This window comes from Mus caroli, chromosome 19, assembly GCF_900094665.2.
Source record: "Mus caroli chromosome 19, CAROLI_EIJ_v1.1, whole genome shotgun sequence".
NCBI lineage: Eukaryota > Metazoa > Chordata > Mammalia > Rodentia > Muridae > Mus > Mus caroli.
The window spans coordinates 14,982,625-14,999,990 of NC_034588.1; the positions used below are offsets into that span (position 1 = coordinate 14,982,625).

The 17,366-nt window shown below is 40.1% G+C and overlaps 1 protein-coding gene across 4 annotated transcripts in view; it reads right to left on the reverse strand.

Annotated features, from left to right (window-relative positions):
• The window catches only part of Pcsk5 (proprotein convertase subtilisin/kexin type 5), a 412,773-nt gene that overhangs the window by 186,222 nt on the left and 209,185 nt on the right, over positions 1-17,366 (reverse strand). For all 4 annotated transcript variants that reach the window (XM_021151578.2, XM_021151579.2, XM_029472674.1 and 1 more), the window contains exon 10: positions 4,193-4,296. In XM_021151578.2, coding sequence (XP_021007237.1) covers positions 4,193-4,296 — 104 coding nt within the window. The remainder of the gene's footprint in view (positions 1-4,192; positions 4,297-17,366) is intronic.

Sequence of the window (17,366 nt, forward strand, 5' to 3'; positions counted from 1 at the left end):
AAATCTTTTGGATGAACATCATGGGCAATCTTCTGGGCGACAGTGTTAGAAGAGTCTGTCAAAATATACATCAAACACATGACAGGTGCTTTAGGTCTTAGGTGTGTCCTGCTGTGGCCAAATATAGTGCTATCAATACTTCTGTCTATCGTGACCTGGAGGGGTTGTCAGGGGTTGGAATGAGAATAAAAGTAGGTACATGTCAGCCAGTCATGGATATATGCCTTTAATTCCAGTGTTAAGGAAGGAGAAATATCAATATTGCTATAAATTCAAGGCCACTTTGGCCTATATAGTGAGTTTGAAGCCAGCTCACCCTATGTAGTGTGTGATAGCCTTATCTCCCCCAAACAAAAGACCTGTGTCAGCTTCTGTGTCTGTAAACAATGCTAGCCCATCGTGCCACAATTCCCTACTGCTAGTTGGCTGGAGGACTGAAAATGCTCAGGAAATCCTTAGGAATAAATCAATAAAGAGACAGTATCCATTGAATTCTGTGAGAAGAACCACCTGGGTAGAGGGAGCTCCTTTTAAATAGCTCATTGCTGTTGTTAAAGGCGCATGGGCTGGCGATGAAAAGGAGTTTCAAGAATCGAGAAGAGAGTGTTCATAAGGGGAAAGATCAGGGAGCTAACCCTGATAAGATGCCAACCATCTCATGCTGAAGGCATCTTCTGGTTTTGGGAATGTTGCTCAGCACTGGAACACTAGAGCTGGCATGTTAGTTCTTCATTGACAGAATCTCACATCTGCTCCAAGATGAACAATTTCCTATTTTTACATACATTTTCAAGTGGAGTCTTTCATGAATGTGTGATATTCATAGCCTTTTTTTTTCAAGTCACTAACTCTGGGGTGAGGGACATTGTCAAAAGATACCTAAAAATTGACTAGAATTACTCACAAAATGGAGTCAGCAATTGCATTTAGTTATTTTATATGGGTGTGCACTCATTTCCTTATGTTTATTCTTCAAAATTAGCCTGCTCAAAGAGACATTTTAATTATGCTAGGGTTATTATTGCCATTGTTACTATTATTAAGCAGCAGGACAGAATCATTTAAGTTAAATTAAGTGAAAATCAAGGTAGCATTAGCAGCCAAGTTGTCTTTGGGGCTTTGCAAACCATGAGCCTGCCTAGCTATGGGAGCATTTTCAGATTGCTGCAGTAGGGGTATAGAGAACCTCAGCCACCAATGTGTCATTCAGAGAACAAAGGTGGGTCTCCAGAGGTCCCCATCCTTCCTACACTGGAGGAGAAGCAGAGCAGAGTAGTGGCTGCCCCAAGAGAAGGGAAACACTTCCCTAGTCCAGGCTCACACAGTGAAAGTGTGCATCAGACCAACCTTCAGGAGAGTCCTGCCCTTCCACAGTTCCCTTACCTTCCAGCTCTGCTGGCTGTTGCTAGTGTGTGGCATATGGGTATGCCTAAAGAAATGTTGGGAGGAAGCATAAGACACATCTGGCAGATTTGGTGAGAGACAACTTTTCATCCCCTTTGGACTATTGGCTTTTATGAATTTATCAGGATAAGGAAGACTACTGGATCTTCTGACTAAATCCGACTTCTACCTTCTCTAATGTGAAAAGAGAAGTTCTGTCATGGATACTGACATGCCCATTCTGGAGGTAGCCACTAAACAAACAATCTGCGAAACTGCTTCCTCTCTCTCTCTCTCTCTCTCTCTCTCTCTCTCTGTGTGTGTGTGTGTGTGTGTTTGTCCTCTAACTCACTATGTAGTCCAGGTTGGCCCCAAACTCACAGAAATCCACCTGACTCTGCTTCATGTTTATGCTTCATGCAGCACTGAGACTGAGTGGGGTGGGTGAGGTAGCACCATGGTTGAGGCTTCTTCTATAGGCCACTCTGCTTTCTCTTGTGTAAGAGAGAAAAGGTGGCTCTGGGTCCCCGCTAAGCAAGGCTCCTACTGCTGGTGGATCTGATTTAAACATCAAATTCTTGGGGAGAAAAATCACTGCACAAATCTCTCCTAAACATCTGCTCTTTTTATTCTTTGAGTTTCTGTTTCATAAAAAGCCAGTCCGTTTTCCTCCTGCCCTGGTGACCTAAATTCCTTCCTTTCCAGAGCATTTTGCTCCTGCTAGCCTCTGCCTTTGTCCCTTTTATTTGTGGGGCACTCAGGAAGGGATAGTAATGCTTAGAATAAGGAAGAAAATAACTTTGAAAGAATTCATCTTATTATGATCATGTTTAGATGAATTATGGGGGCTTGCCATCAACAAAATTACAAAACAATTCCTGTGGGAGCCCAGACCATTTTGAGTAATTCATCTATGAACAAATGAACTTTAATTGTTACTCTTGGCAGCCACCTAAGAGAAGAGTGAAATATTATACTAAATATTGCCACGTGCAACAGTAAAATACAATTTCCTCCTTGCCAGAAGCAGTGTACAGTCCCTTGAAATTCATGTTTGGGTCTGCTGATTTAGTTTAAATCCCCTGTTTTCCCCTCTCCAAAACCAACAGAGGTCTTCCAAAGAGCTGTGTGCTTTATTAGAACCATTTGCAGTTTTTAAGTTGCCAGAAAGGAGTAAGTCAGACTAAGACGTTTGTTTGGGTTAAAGTTGATGCTTCAGCTTCACGGAGGTCAATGGACTTAGTGTGCGAGCCCTCTGCTAAGACGGCCCTTGCAGCTCAGGTTAATGTTGGTCCCGTCCCCTGCCATGCAGGTCATGGATTTATCTAGTAGGACTTAAGAGCAGGCTGATGCTAACCAACAGGAAACATACATAAGACAAACTTACATTTCTTTTTTGTTGTTGTTTATTTGTTTTGTTTTTGTGTTGTGTTTTATTGGAAGAAGTGAAATGTCAAAGAATTTTAACATTGCCCATGCAACTACAATTCTGAGATTGCACATTGTCTTCTCAGAGCAGGACAGCAATGAGAATTTACAGCTTTTTTTTTTTTTTTTTTTTTTTTTCAGGGGAAACAGCATGCCAATATATGACTCTGGGTAGTTTGCAGCCAAGAAAAGGACCACACTTCAAGAGCAGAAGGTATGGAATGGATCATGTAAAAACATCCACTAACTGGTTCTGTGTGTGCATCCTTGACAGATTCATAGATCATGGTTAAGAGTGAATTTACCATGAGCTATCTGAAAAGAATTTTTAAAGGATATACATTTTGGGCTAAGTATTTGCATATACTGGACATAGTTCCCTATGGATATATTAAGCTTCTATATATGATATCATGTAGATGGTATTCAGATTCCATAATGTTGAAATCGGGAGCAATTAGGGATCTTAAAATGAATGGCTTCCTCGGGATTATTCGTCATGTTTCCAGTGGCCTGAGTGCCAGACTCACCACTGATTACTTACATATTCCTTACACGAGTGAACATGGTCTCCCCTAGAGGGGCATACGTTAGGATCTCAAATTATTTGGGAAAAAGTTTGAGACTGCAGCTGTGATATGAAGTAATTTTTGTTATAACTGCATAGATTAAAATGTAGGTTATTGGCAACTTGAGTAAACACATTAATCTTTAGAAATGCCTTACATAATGACTTCCTATTTATTATGATTTATATTATCCATGACAAAGAGGATTATGGCTACTGTTAAGAGCACTAAAGAGACATACAACTTGCTTCAGCAGAGCATCCCATGATTGTTCTATGTCATGCACAGCTACTAGGGACTGCTCGGTAGGAGGCTTTAGCTGTTGCTTTACTCATAGACATAGGCCTGCTTTTCTGTTTTGAGAGTTTTAAAACTATTAAAAATAGTGTTACAAAATGCATGACGAATTGCTAGATCACAGCGAGAAATGTATGTCAGCTATTATACACGAGGAAAAAAGGTGAAGAACTTAAAAACACAGAGTTATAAAAATACCACTCAGAGAATCAATGACAGTGAATACCAAAGCAGTTAGGGTTCTCATAGGCCAGATATGCTTAGGAGTTGGAAGAATTTTTAAACACTTGACCAATGATGTTAGAAACATAGAAAATCTGCCATGTATGTATACTTTTAATTAAAAAAAAATCAATCTGCCTTTTATGTATGGAAAGACCAAAGAACTCTTCTTGTATGAGCACAAAATTTCATTTTGCTGTGTTTGAAGGGTTCAGTTTCCTGCTCTCCATTTAAAATTGGGGGAAAAATAAAAATGTTTTTTGCCTGTGACAGAATAGGAAAGAAGTTCTCACCCTTAAAACCAGCAGCATTGGTTTTCCAGTCATTAGCGTTCAAATGTCCCGCACGGGAAGTCCTGACAATAACATGCTGCACGTCTCTCCAGGTCAGAAACGGACTGGGGAAAGACAAGGTAAGAATCATTGTACCAAAAAAAAAAAAAAGATGGGGGAAGCAGAGAGTCACAAGCAAATTCAAAAAGCAAAATCAAAATGGCAAGGAACTAAAAACGGGACAGAAACTTGGGTTTGGGATAATCAAATGCCAAAGGCCACTCCTGCTCTCAGTGTGGGGACATGACGTCAGTCTGCGGGAGGCAGAAGATGTAACCATAAGAAGAGATCCTATGCTCAGTGTTGGTGTGTCACTGTTGCTTAGTGATAAGAGGGGGCAAAGGTTTCTCATTCGATTGACGAAATAACTGCTCACCTCAGAGCTACTGTCCCCTGAGTGAGAGTTTGCATCTTCAGACACAGCTAAGTCAAAGCAGAAGCCTCGAGAACATTCTGCCTTTAATCTTACAACTAGGCAATCAATTTGCAGTTTACCAAAGATGAACATTTAACCTGATGTACAAATACATGGGTAGGACACAGAAAAAAATTCTTAGCTGAAATTAAGCCCACACTTCCAGAGTTCTTTTAGGAAGAGAATGTGGCTTGATCCAAAAGTTAGGCTCTAAGGTGCAGAGGCTAGAAGAACATTCACGCTTTGTAATGTGTAGGCGATAATTTAAACAATTGGCTCACTAGTTCTCAAGGCTGATAGCAGAGAGGAACAGAAGGTAATGACTGAAGAGGCCACACTTGTTTAAGAACTGAAAAATCTAAGAAAAACACATCCAAGTCAGGTTAGACAGTCTGGGTCTCTTTCAGAGAACACAAGTGCGCAATAGGCACTAGACACAGTGGGAACACACCGTTCTTGTGCATTCTTCAGTCTGGTAGACTGAGATGTGCCCATCTAAAAAACATCTCAGTATTTTCTCACTTAATTATTTCTCTCTGTGATCTTATGTACTACACAGTGCCTGCATTTGTAGGACAACTTTCACGAATGAGTTCTCTTTCTATATTATGTGTTCTGTTTTCAAATTCAGGTCATCAGACTTAGAAGTCAGCACCTTTACCCATAGTTCAGCATCGCCACCCCTGTTATCCTTTACTTACATGAGAACTATGGTAATAATTATCACATGGCCTATGTAACCATTTTCCTCATCCTTCACCCAGTGTTGGAAGGATTCAACAACCCAGAGAACACTCACTTCGATTTCTGAGCAAGTTACTGGACACCCACCTTGTATTCTCCCATTTCACTGCTGAGAGAGCTCTTACCAACTGTGGCTAATACTTAATGGTGAAGCCTATGCATTCATTGCTTGGATTCAAGCCGATTTTTGTCCCATCATGGCTAGCATATGTCAGTGCTCTCCTAGAAATTAGTAGCTCTATCACCAGACGGCAGCTCTTCCCTTTTCTATGTGAAATTAATCTCTAGAAAGAATTACTTTCGTCACCTAGCTAGAACATAGAACCTGATAACTGGTTAAAGTAATACTAATTACTCAAGAGCTAGTTTGTCTTTTTGTTCAGGTAACCTGATGCTCTTACTTGGTAGTTTGAATATCAAGAAGTTGGGGGGAAGAAAAGAATGACTGAGTTTTCTTCACCTCTCAGAAGGAAAACAGAGAGTTAGCCCTGCTGATGTCTTCGGAAGCTGAGAGCACAATGACTTTTTAAAGTTTACATTAGTGAAAGGACTTATGTTTAAACAATTAGAGTCATGCTAAGTGGACTTTGGAGAGTAATGGAAACAGTATTTTCATTCTGTTTGAATACAACCCTTGTTGAGAACCATTTTAGAGAACAGTTCTAGCAGCAGGCAAGAAAAGAAAGAGACTCAAGAAAGAGACAGAGGTGTGCAGTGGGGACTAGGAGGAAGGGAAACTGCTTCTAAGGCATCCAGCTTGCTTTGGACCTTTGCAGACTTGCCCTGAATTCACATGATAACTCAGAAGACTCAGTGCCCTGCTCTGTGTAACATGCAGAAACTCATCTGGATGCTGGTCTCAACACAGATGCTCTGCTCTGACTGAGACAGGATGCCCACAGTGCATTCTCTTCTTTGTGTCCCTGTTTAGCAGGAAGGCAAAGTTCTCAACAAAAATGCCCAGTTTGTGTAGACATGCCAGCTGCTCGTTTATGGTTTTCCACAATGTTTCCAAATGAGCATACAGTTTTTTTTTTCATGTGTAAACATCAGAACAACAAAAAGTACCCATGGGTTTGATGGCTGTATCTATCTAAACCAACCTAGCAATTTAGAGATAACACTAACACATAGCTAGAACATCTGTATTTTAAATAGTACCCTTTAGGATAACAGAATTGAAGTGAGTGTTCTATGATACCGGCAAGACTCAAAAAAATTTAGCATAGAGTTTTGAACATGAGGAGTCACCCATTTTTCCTTTAGTTCACTTCAGTGCTAAAATGGAAAAGTCACCCAACGGAACATTTATCTTGTACCTGAGACAGCTGTGCTCTGGCAGATGGAGGAAGCCTCCCACATTCAACTCAGCCCGAAGACATTGCTTGGGTTACCCGTTCACACACTGAGTTACAAAATCTAGTTTCTGGAATAGTTGTAATTAGAAAACTCAGCATCAGGAAATTGGAAAGAACAATCTGGTCAGAGAATTCTACTTTGACACCTGACAATGAACTGAGCTGCCTGAATTTCACCAAAATATACAAGTAAGAAAATGCAGGGAAAAAAAATCAGTGGGTTGAGAAAAAAGTAGCATTTCTGTTTATGGTTAAGACAACTAATGAGCTCAGGAAACAGCGAGAGCTTAACTGTAGTAGATGGTGGTGGGCTTTAGTCACGGAAGCACTCTGAAGGACTCTTGATCATGCAGTGTTTGATTTCCATCGTATTTCATATTTTTACTTATTCCTACAGGGATGATATAGAGGTAAGGATTGAGCCAGATTACCCAAGGATTTGGTAAGAGAACATTCTGGTAGCCAGGCTGAGAGTGAAAGCACAGAGGAAAGGGTGAACACCCTTCCTGGGGAAAGCTGTAGGCACAACAGTAACATAAGATCCCTTAAAAAAAATCACATACTTCTACAAATACATTTGGCCTAGATTTCCCTGCCCTCGAAACCCAAGCCTGCTCTTTCTCAAAAACAACTGGAAAAAAAGCTACAACAGAGAAGGCAAATGGCTAGCCAAGCTAGGGAGGGAAGATGGCTCATGTTGAGCTTGCTGCTTGCCTCTAGCAGCATCAGGGACTTCTTCCTGTGATTGCCATCAGTTGTTTCAACAGTACCCATCAAAAGGTAGCCACCTGTGATCTTAGGACTCATGGAAATGAACTTCACCTTCTGGGCAGTTCTGGAAAAACCTTGTTTCACACTGTAAACATTTTTCATTTTTGCTTGACTTTGTAATAAGATACAAACACTTAGAGTGTACTGGCTAAAACCAGGCATTGTGTGTTACCTATACAATATTGTTGTGTAATAGTAAGATTCATGATGTAGGGACTGGTCACTTTAGCATTTTCTTCCCAGAGACAAAGCTGGGAATCTAAGTTGTACAGTCATGCAAGCCCATGGAGGGGCCACAGGCAGAGCCTGAATCCACAGCTGCAGAGTTTTGCCTGTAAGCACTCAGACTCCTGGTCAGCAGATACAGCTGCTTCCAGAACAGGCCCACAGGCTGCTCTGAGCAAAGATGTATTCTGGTTTCTGTGGTTGTTCTTAGACTTTCTGAGTCAAGAAGCCAAACAAACATCTCTGGATGTGGCCTTCTGGTCAGGTGACCCTTGGGTACTCCATTGCCTGACTTTTGTCTACTATCATATTAAAAATATTCTTAGTCTTAATCTTGCTTGTAGAAGGTCTAACTTTTTCATACATTTTAATCAAAGATCAAGAGAAACATATACCAGGAAGCCAAGTCTTTTAAATGGATTTCACATTTATGTGAGATCATAACATTATTATGTAATTTTATAGCATTGATGTTGTGAATTGGTCATCTCCCTTGGTAAGGTCTCACTTTGATGTGCTTCACAGCCCAGTTAGTTAAGCTCCTCAGTTGATGAGCTCAAATCTGTCCCCAAACACCACTAGTTTATAGCTGTTAATACAGGACAATGACTCTTTGGTTACCACGGGGTTGCACAATGTTCTTGCTCTCAGCAGTTCAAAGTTTTTTTTTTTTTTTTTAAATGACCATACTACAAGATTTAGATTAAGCAGGACATGTCCCAAGAGAGTTAGTTTTGTGTAGTGCTTCTCATTAAGCTTTTAAGTGTAACTACTAGCACTTATATTAAAAAAGAAAAAAAAGTCACTCACCAAGAATTTTTGAAAATAATTATCAGATGTGTGAGTGTTGAAAAAAAAAAGCTTACATTTAATGATCCTTACAAACAAGGTCTAAACTGAATCCTGGGCAACTGACTCACCTAAACTTTTTCAAGAGAAAAAAGAGCCCCTCATTCCCTACAAAAGATGTACCCCAACCACAATCACCACCCATCATCGTCATCATCATCATTATCATCATCACCACCACCACCAACAACAACAACACCAACACCAACACCAACACCACATGACCATTCATTACTACTACCACCATCATCACCACTATCGTCCTCCTCCTAAGCTTATAGGTAAGTGATAAAAGGGATAAGACACTTATCTCCTTAGAAGAAATTTATCAACAAGAGGAGAGAATGAAACCACAGAATGAAAGTGGCTTCCTACTTGGATCATCTGTCTTGAGTGAAAGTGATTCTGTCTAATGAAATGACCAGGTATCACCCAGATCAATCGATGACTGCATGGACAGTCAGCCATCACCCAACTATTTCAGCAATTAAATAAAACCAACCCAAGCACACCCCGGTTCCTTTCATCAGTGTTACTTAAAACAGAACTAGAAACAAATAGCCAGAAAATGAATGTCATTGAGCCTATGCTAAAGAAATTAGTAACTGTGAGAATGGGTTTACTAGGAGCAGATTAAAGAAGACGAGGAAGTATGTATTCAAAGCTTGCCGAGAAGGGTAATAGCAGTCAGTGCACACCAGTGATAACCGAGCCTAGGTGACTCAGGGAAGGGAAGCGACTTTCCTGTCATGACCGAGAAAGGGGCCACCCCCCCACCTCCTAGTGCAGTGCTTCTGTCTTGGGTTCAGCTTTAATTCAGAAGTTCTAGCTCTATAAGCAGAGCACAGTGGTGAGCGCCTGTAACCCCAGCACCGGTGAGGGGGAGAAACAGGATTCTTGGGGCTCTCCAGTGAGCCGGCCTAGCCTATTTGAGAAGCTCCAGGCTAGACAAAGATTCCAGCTCTCTCTCTCTCTCTCTCTCTCTCTCTCTCTCTCTCTCTCTCTCTCTCACACACACACACACACACAAATACGGTGGTGAGTCACTGAGAAGTGAAACCTGATGCCTACCACCAGCTTTCACATGCACAAATGCTCGAGTGCACGTGTGCGCACCCACCCCACCCCACACACACGCACGCACGCACTTAAAAAGTTAGCCCTAAAATCAAGTTGTGTACAAAAGCATGATTTCTCATATGTCAACATTTAGAACTATGGCTTGTATCAGAACCCCCTGTTGAGCCATGCGTGATCCATTCACACCTTAACCGAACTAGAAAAGACCAAAGGACACATTAGCTTATGATTACAGGTCCAGTTTTTGGTTTTTCTCTTCTGTGAAAGAATTCCCAGGCTCTATAAATTCAGTCTAATGAAAAAAAGACAAAACAAAAGAGAACAAAAAAAACAAAAAAAAACCTGGTCTCAAAACTTATGCATGAAGCTAGTCAGTGCCAAGTGATGCGAACTTTTCTCAGGGACTCTGAGAGGCCTTTGCCCTTAAAAATTCTACTTCGCCACTTAGTGTATCTGTTATAACATTCTTACCCCATTATACACGAGGTATATTGGGCATGCTCCATGGCCACGCCTTCACTGACATATGTGCTGAATAAATTTTTGCACTTTGCTGAATGATGATAGCTATTAAACTGGAGATGGTGAGGTACAGTAACTGGAAACAGTATTCACAGATGAGACGTCATGACGGTAAGTTTTCCACTGGCACCTATACATCCTTACAAGAGTACCCTGAATGTACATGGACATCTCTGTTCAGTCCACGATCCCAAATCTGGAACTGTCTCTCATCTTTTGCCACCAAGCTTTAAAATCTTTGCAGGTAGACAGTAGGTGACATTCTAAACACACTTCACTAACCTGACTGACCCCTGTGACTCTGTGCAAAGCTCTTGCTCACCTTCTGTTTCAAGGCATGGCATGAATTAAAAACACAATTTTATTCTAATTGACCAGGCCTGCAGAACACAGCCATAGCTCTATCCTTGTCATTATTTATCCAGATGTGTTCTAAAACCAATAAACATAGTCGTCAGGTAAACGAGAATGGTAAAAATTATGTCAAGTCAAGATGATCTGTGCTTACTGTGTAAACCCGGAGGGTCGCCTTTCCAGGACTGTTTCCTTTGCAGTAACGTGGAGACAGAACCATTTATTCAGCAATGCAGCTGCAAGATTTGGAGGTGATGAATATAATAAAGTACCAGGTAAACAAGTTCCCCAAGGCAAGAGTCAGGGCAACTTTTGGAGATTAGCGAGTATCAGGAAAACTCAGAGGGTAAAATTGCACATGCGCCTGACAAAGCTCAAGTAACCAAACAATGCTTTCTAAAACTGGTCCAAAAAGTCCATCACAGGCAAGCTATTTTCTTATGGTTACCGTTTTCTAATACACAGTCAAACATGTTAGCAGATGGTATATTCTTAGTAAATTGTAGTGCTCCTAAGACATGTTGCAAAGGTCTCTTTTAACAATCCTTTTAAAATGACGGTGTAGTTAGCTATCTATCACCTAGCCTAGGCTGGGGTATATAACGCACACTGCCATTTTGTATACTGCCTTTGTCAGCGGGAGGTCTGCAGCCTTGCTGCCTGGCCACTGATGAGGACATGGTGGAATGCTCTTTGGCTTGCTATCAGAGTGCTTTATAGTATTGCATAATAGGAAGGAGCTGTAGACACACCTGTTCATGAAGTGGACTGTCCGGTTGAAAGGCTCTCAGTATTTTCTGCAGAGTTCAGAGATTTGCAGTGCTTGTAACTTAGCTGTGTGAATCTTTTTGATCACTGGCAGTACCAGGGTGGAATGAAGGGCCCTGTGCATGCCAGGCCAGGGCTCTGCCTCTAAGTTACACCCTACTCCACACTGCTGATAGTCTCAGTTACATTACAAATTTCCTCCCATTGTTTTCTGTTACACATAAATGATTATAATAATGTTCTTTTAGGTTGATGGTATGACTCAGTGGATACAGGTGCTTGCCACCAAGACTAAAAATTTGAGTTTGAATCCTGGAATCCATGTGGTGAAAGGAGAGAAATAAATTCTAAAGGCTAGTCTTTAATCTGCACACATGCGTGCACACATGCACATATACATGCTCTCATGTACACACACATATATGCATTCATACACTGTAGCATGCTTCCCTACCCCCACAATGAAATGAATATAAAAATAAGAATAAAATATCTTTCTATATGTTCATTCCAGAAGCATATTTTAGACAAAACTTCTCAATATTCAACTTTAATTTTAAAGTTCATTGGAAATCACTAAGCTTTTTAGATTCTAGAATTTGGAGTAAATATTATTACACATTTCAGAAACTCCTGACTTACATCAATTTCTGGCAGTATTTCTCATTATTGTAAATCAATAGAAACCCATCATTTAAAAATTTACATATTACCCACATATACTCAGAAGAAATTAATAAAGACAAATGAAAATTCCTTCCAAAATATCTGGTGGTGTAATAGAGATGCTTATGCTCAAGGGACAGGAAAGATAATGCCTTTGCATCTCGTGCATTGACTTCAAGCATGGTATGCCTTAGGATGCTGAAATTACAGCTAGTCCTGCAGCATCAGTGAGGAAGAGTAAGAACGTGCCATGTGTGTTGGTCTTGGTGACTTAGAGTTTCTGAACTGACACCCAAACTGGAGACTTGTATGGGCATTCCTACATCCTTTCCTTTCTGAGAAATCTTGCTCTGTAGCTCAGGCTGGCTTCCTACTCACTGCAATCCTCCTGACTCATGTTCTTTCAGATGAAAAAGAACCCGTTGAAAATCAAAGTGAGCCGAGAGACCGTGCCATGGTAGGAAGATGTGCAGCGGCATCAGGAAGAGAAGAGTTAGGGATGGAGTTATTGTACCGTGATGTGAGATGTCAGATTGATTTTTGTGGGAAACTAAGAGGAATTCAAACATGAGAATTTCCAGAGTGCTTTCTTAGGAAAGAAAGGAAAAGGAAAATGGGAAAGTAGCTTTGGAGGAGGGAAAAGAGAAACCCAAGTTCAGAAAGCAGCTCGATTTTCTGCTTTCCTCTGAAGACTCTGCTTCTGCCTCCCTCTGGTGCTGTGCTGGAGGCTTTAAGTCTACTATTCATTCAATGCATGCAAAATAACTCACACACCCCACCCACCGCGACAGGGACAGAAAGCACTGCTGTTTCCCTTTTACAGACATGGAAACCTAGCTTTTAGAAAGTTTCACACATTTCAAAGCTGAACAGCTAGTAAGATAATCAAAGTAGGGATTGAAGCCAGGCAATGTCCTCCAGAGCCCAGACTGCCATGCTCCAACATAGAAGTTACCAAAGTCAAATGTGACTGTGAAAAGCCAAGGAGGGCTGAAATGGCTCAGTAAGTTCACAAGTATTAAAGAGTCAGACTACCTTGATTGGTTGTAAATATATATATATATATATATATATATATATATATATATATATTTATATATATACTTCATGATATTATTAAAGAACTAAAAAAAAAACCAAACCTAAACAAAGCATGATCTGGCTTAAGATGTCCCTGAAAAATTAGTTTTAGGAGAGAATAAAGAATCACTTTTTCTTTTCTACTGAAAGTAAATGAAGTCAAGAGTTTCAGTTTAGGCTCATTCCTCAGAAGTGATAGCAGATGACACATTCATGCAGTGTTGAGACCCACCTTAACCTATATGTATGTCTACACACATACACCCTAAGGACCTGCATTATCCAGTCTATGCACATATACTGTGAGGACAGAAATAAAATACACTAACACTTCAAAGCTTCTTTGCCCTATGAAGAAATATGTCAAAACTAAAAACTCTCAACTGCAAAGTTCTTATTAGAGAATACTTAAGGATGACTTAAAAGTAAATTGGTGTAGAGGAAGAAGACTCAATAAGTACTTCAGTAGATTTCTTGGAAAGAAACTAAAAATTACGGTAGAAAATAAAGGAGATAAAATGGCCTGTTATAGAAATGCAGATTACAGTATTCAAGATGGGAGGATAAGTAGGTGGGAACAATAAATGTACCACAAGAAATCCCTACTGTAAAATGCATTCATTTTAAATTACTATTTTATAAGCTTCCTCAAATATGACGCCTTCAAGTTCAAGAGGAGGCATAATCTCTTCAGGAACTGACTGACAGATAACATGATCTACATGTAACATTACAACTTATGGGGAAAAAACTGGCACGGAGAAGGATACACAGGTCGAATCTACAAGAAATGCTGGTGCTGTCTAAAAGCAATATCTCATAGCAAGCTATTAAATATTATAGGCATTTGTGCATTGAGATGGTTTCATAGGAGGTTGAGAAAATGAAGTGGGTGAGGGACCCCAGTAGAATCCAGAGTTTTATCTATGCATCTCAGAAGAAAGAAGATTGTTTATATAGAAAGTATTGAGGCAGCTGAGGGATGTTTCAGTGATACACACACACACACACACACACACGAACATACACACACATTCATGCACAAGAGTGTACATCTATACCCCACAGGCAGCAAGAGGGAAGGAGGAAATGATGAGAGTAACATAAAGTATATACTATAAATTCCACTTAGAAAAAGACATAAGTAAAAGATGCTAAAAGGAAACTGAGAGCAGACTTCAGAAATAAGCATTACATCAATGGAAGAAGAGATGAAAAATCCATTACTCTAAGAAACAATACCAACAAAGCCAGTGTGCACAAGCAACTATATCTAAATCTCAACAAACACTGAGAAAACACCTACATTTCCTTCACAGTAAAACCTTGATGAAGCAAAAACTGGTTTGTAGGCATGATGAAGAAATGTCAACTGAAAGTGAAAAAGGTTAAAAATAACCCACATCCACAGGAATGACTATAGTTACCCAACATTTCACACAGCGTGGTTGGCTGGCATGAGGAGAGAATATTATGATGATATCAGCTTCCATTCTCTTTCAAACTTTCCATCTATGTAAATTCACTTAATACTAGTGACAAGTGCCACAAATTTTACATGAAGAAACTGGAACTCAAGAAAAGGATATGTTCCATTTATTCATGGCTGTTCAGGCAAATTGGAACTAAAATCAATCTGACTCCAAAACATGAACCGGCAATGACTTGTGCATAACACTTTCCAAAAAGAACAGACATGAAAAATTCATCACAAATGAAGAGAGACAAGTAATAGTATCATCAGATAAAACCAAAATAAAGCATTCAGATATAACGTATGACTTAAAGGGACACAAGGTAGCTGACAGAGATCAATTAAAGATATAAATTATAGCAGCAAACAAGCAAATATTTGCTAGTTCAAAAACGAATTCTACTCCCCAAAATACAGAGCTAAAGTTAATTCCAGAGCTTTGCTATGCCGATATAAATGACTCAGGAAACTCTAAGAACTTTCCATGAATGAGAGAACTGGTGTCAATGAAACCAAGACCTAGTGTCTAGCAATGGCTCAGTGAACAATGTGCCTGCCGTACAAGTATGAGGACCTGAGTTCAGATCCCAGTACCTGCACCTAAAAGCTGGACATGGCAGTGGGAGCTTATGATTCCAGTATTTCGAGGTAGAGACAGGAGGGCCCTGAAGACTCATTGGTGAGCCAAGATGAGCCAATCTAACCAATGGGTGAGCTCCAGGATCAGAGAGGAGAGAGAGAGAGAGAGAGAGAGAGAGAGAGAGAGAGAGGCTCAAAAACAAGGTAGAAACTGATACAATAAGATGCATGATGTCTTTAATTGATAATGCATTATTTTTTATGTTCTTTTTTTTATTGGTTATTTATTTCATTTATATTTCCAATGCTATCCCAAAAGTCCCCCACACACTCCCCCACCCACTCCCCCATCCACACACTCCCACTTCTTGGCCTCTTCGTTCCCCTGTACTGAGGCATATAAAGTTTGCATGACCAATGGGCCTCTCTTTCCACTGATGGCTGACTAGGCCATCTTCTGATACATATGCAGCTAGAGACACGAGCTGCGGGGGGTACTGGTTAGTTCATATTATTGTTCCACCTATAGGGTCGCAGATCNGCTCCTCCATTGGGGGCCCTGTGATCCATTCAATAGCTGACTGTGAGCATCCACTTCTGTGTTTGCTAGGCCCCGGCATAGTCTCACAAGAGACAGCTCTATCTGGGTCCTTTCAGCAAAATCTTGCTAGTGTAGATAATGCATTATTTTATTTAAAAGTTTGATTCAAAATGTAATTATCAGGAAAAGGAGGGTTAAGAAGTGACTAAGATCTGAAGGGAAAGCAATACATGAGCACCTAGAAGATAATAAAGTATACAATATTTTTTATGGTAAAATGAATGTTAAGAATATTTGAAGTAGATTGCACAGGGAAGATGCACACATAAGTACATGTATGTAGGTATTTACATACATGGTAATATGACACATCTGTTTTAAAGGATATGCTAGTATTCAGGTGACAATAGTCTTGGGTTTTTTTTTTTTTTTCATGTATATGAGTACACTGTAGCTGCACAGATGGTTGTGAGCCCTCATGTGGCTGTCAGGAACCAAATTCTAGGACCTCTTTTCACTCCAGTCAGCCCTGCTTGCTCAGGCTTGAAGATTTATTTATTATTATACACAAGCACACTGTAGCTGTCTTCAGATGTGCCAGAAGAGGGCATCATATCTCACTATGGAGGTTCTGAGCCATCATGTGGTTGCTGGAATTTGAACTCAGGACCTTAGGAAGAGCAGTCAGTGCTCCTACCTACTGAGCCAACTCGCTAGCCCAGTCTTGGTTTTTAAAATGTTTTATTGATCATAAGACTGGCGGCCATGAAGTGTTCTTGCAGGCATCTGTGAGTGTTGGAGAAACATTAGTTTACTTCCAATATAACGGTGTCAAACTGGAAAAATGAGTTCGATGATTCCAAGTCCCACCATGATTAAAAGAAAAAACAGACTCTCACAGCTTGGTACTGGTATAAAGACAGATATGTATACCTGGAGAATAGAATACCAGTCTCAGAAGTAAGCCCATACAGTTATGGGCATTTAAGTCTTACAAAGGTATCAAAAACATACACTGGAAAAAAAGACAACCTATTCAACTAGTGGTGCAGGAAAAAAAAGTCTATATCCATTCTGAGAAAAATGAAAACAGATCCCTGTCTCTCATTCAAAACAAAAATCTAATATAGCTTAAAGACTTTCATTTGAAGCCTGAAATACTGAAAGGTAAACACACGGACACACTAAGGATGGAGGTTAAGGTAAGAATTTTATGAATGGGACTCTAATAGCATGGGAAACAGCACCAAGAACTAAGAAGCAGATGTGCATAAAATTACAAGGCTTCTGTGCAGCACAGAAAACTCTCAGTAGAGCCAACAGTGCATCTATATAATGGGAGAACATCTTTGTCTTCTGTATATCAGGCTGAGGATTAATATCTAGAATACATAAAAAAAAACCCTCCACAGAACTTAAAGACCAAACACTCTGCCAATCAAAACATGCATCAGTGAAACAAACAGATGACTCTCAACAGAAAAACCCTAAGAGGTAGTCAACATCCTTAGCCATCGGAGGAATCTAATCTACAGATACGTTTGAGGTTTAATCTCCTCCTAGTCATAGTGGCTAACACCAAGAAATCCAACAAAGAAAGTGGGGAAGGAGGAACACTTATTCATTGCCCGTGGGAGTATAAGTTAGTAGAGTGTATATGGAAAATATTAAGGAGGTTTCTTGAGTAATTAAAAATAGAAGATTCTAAA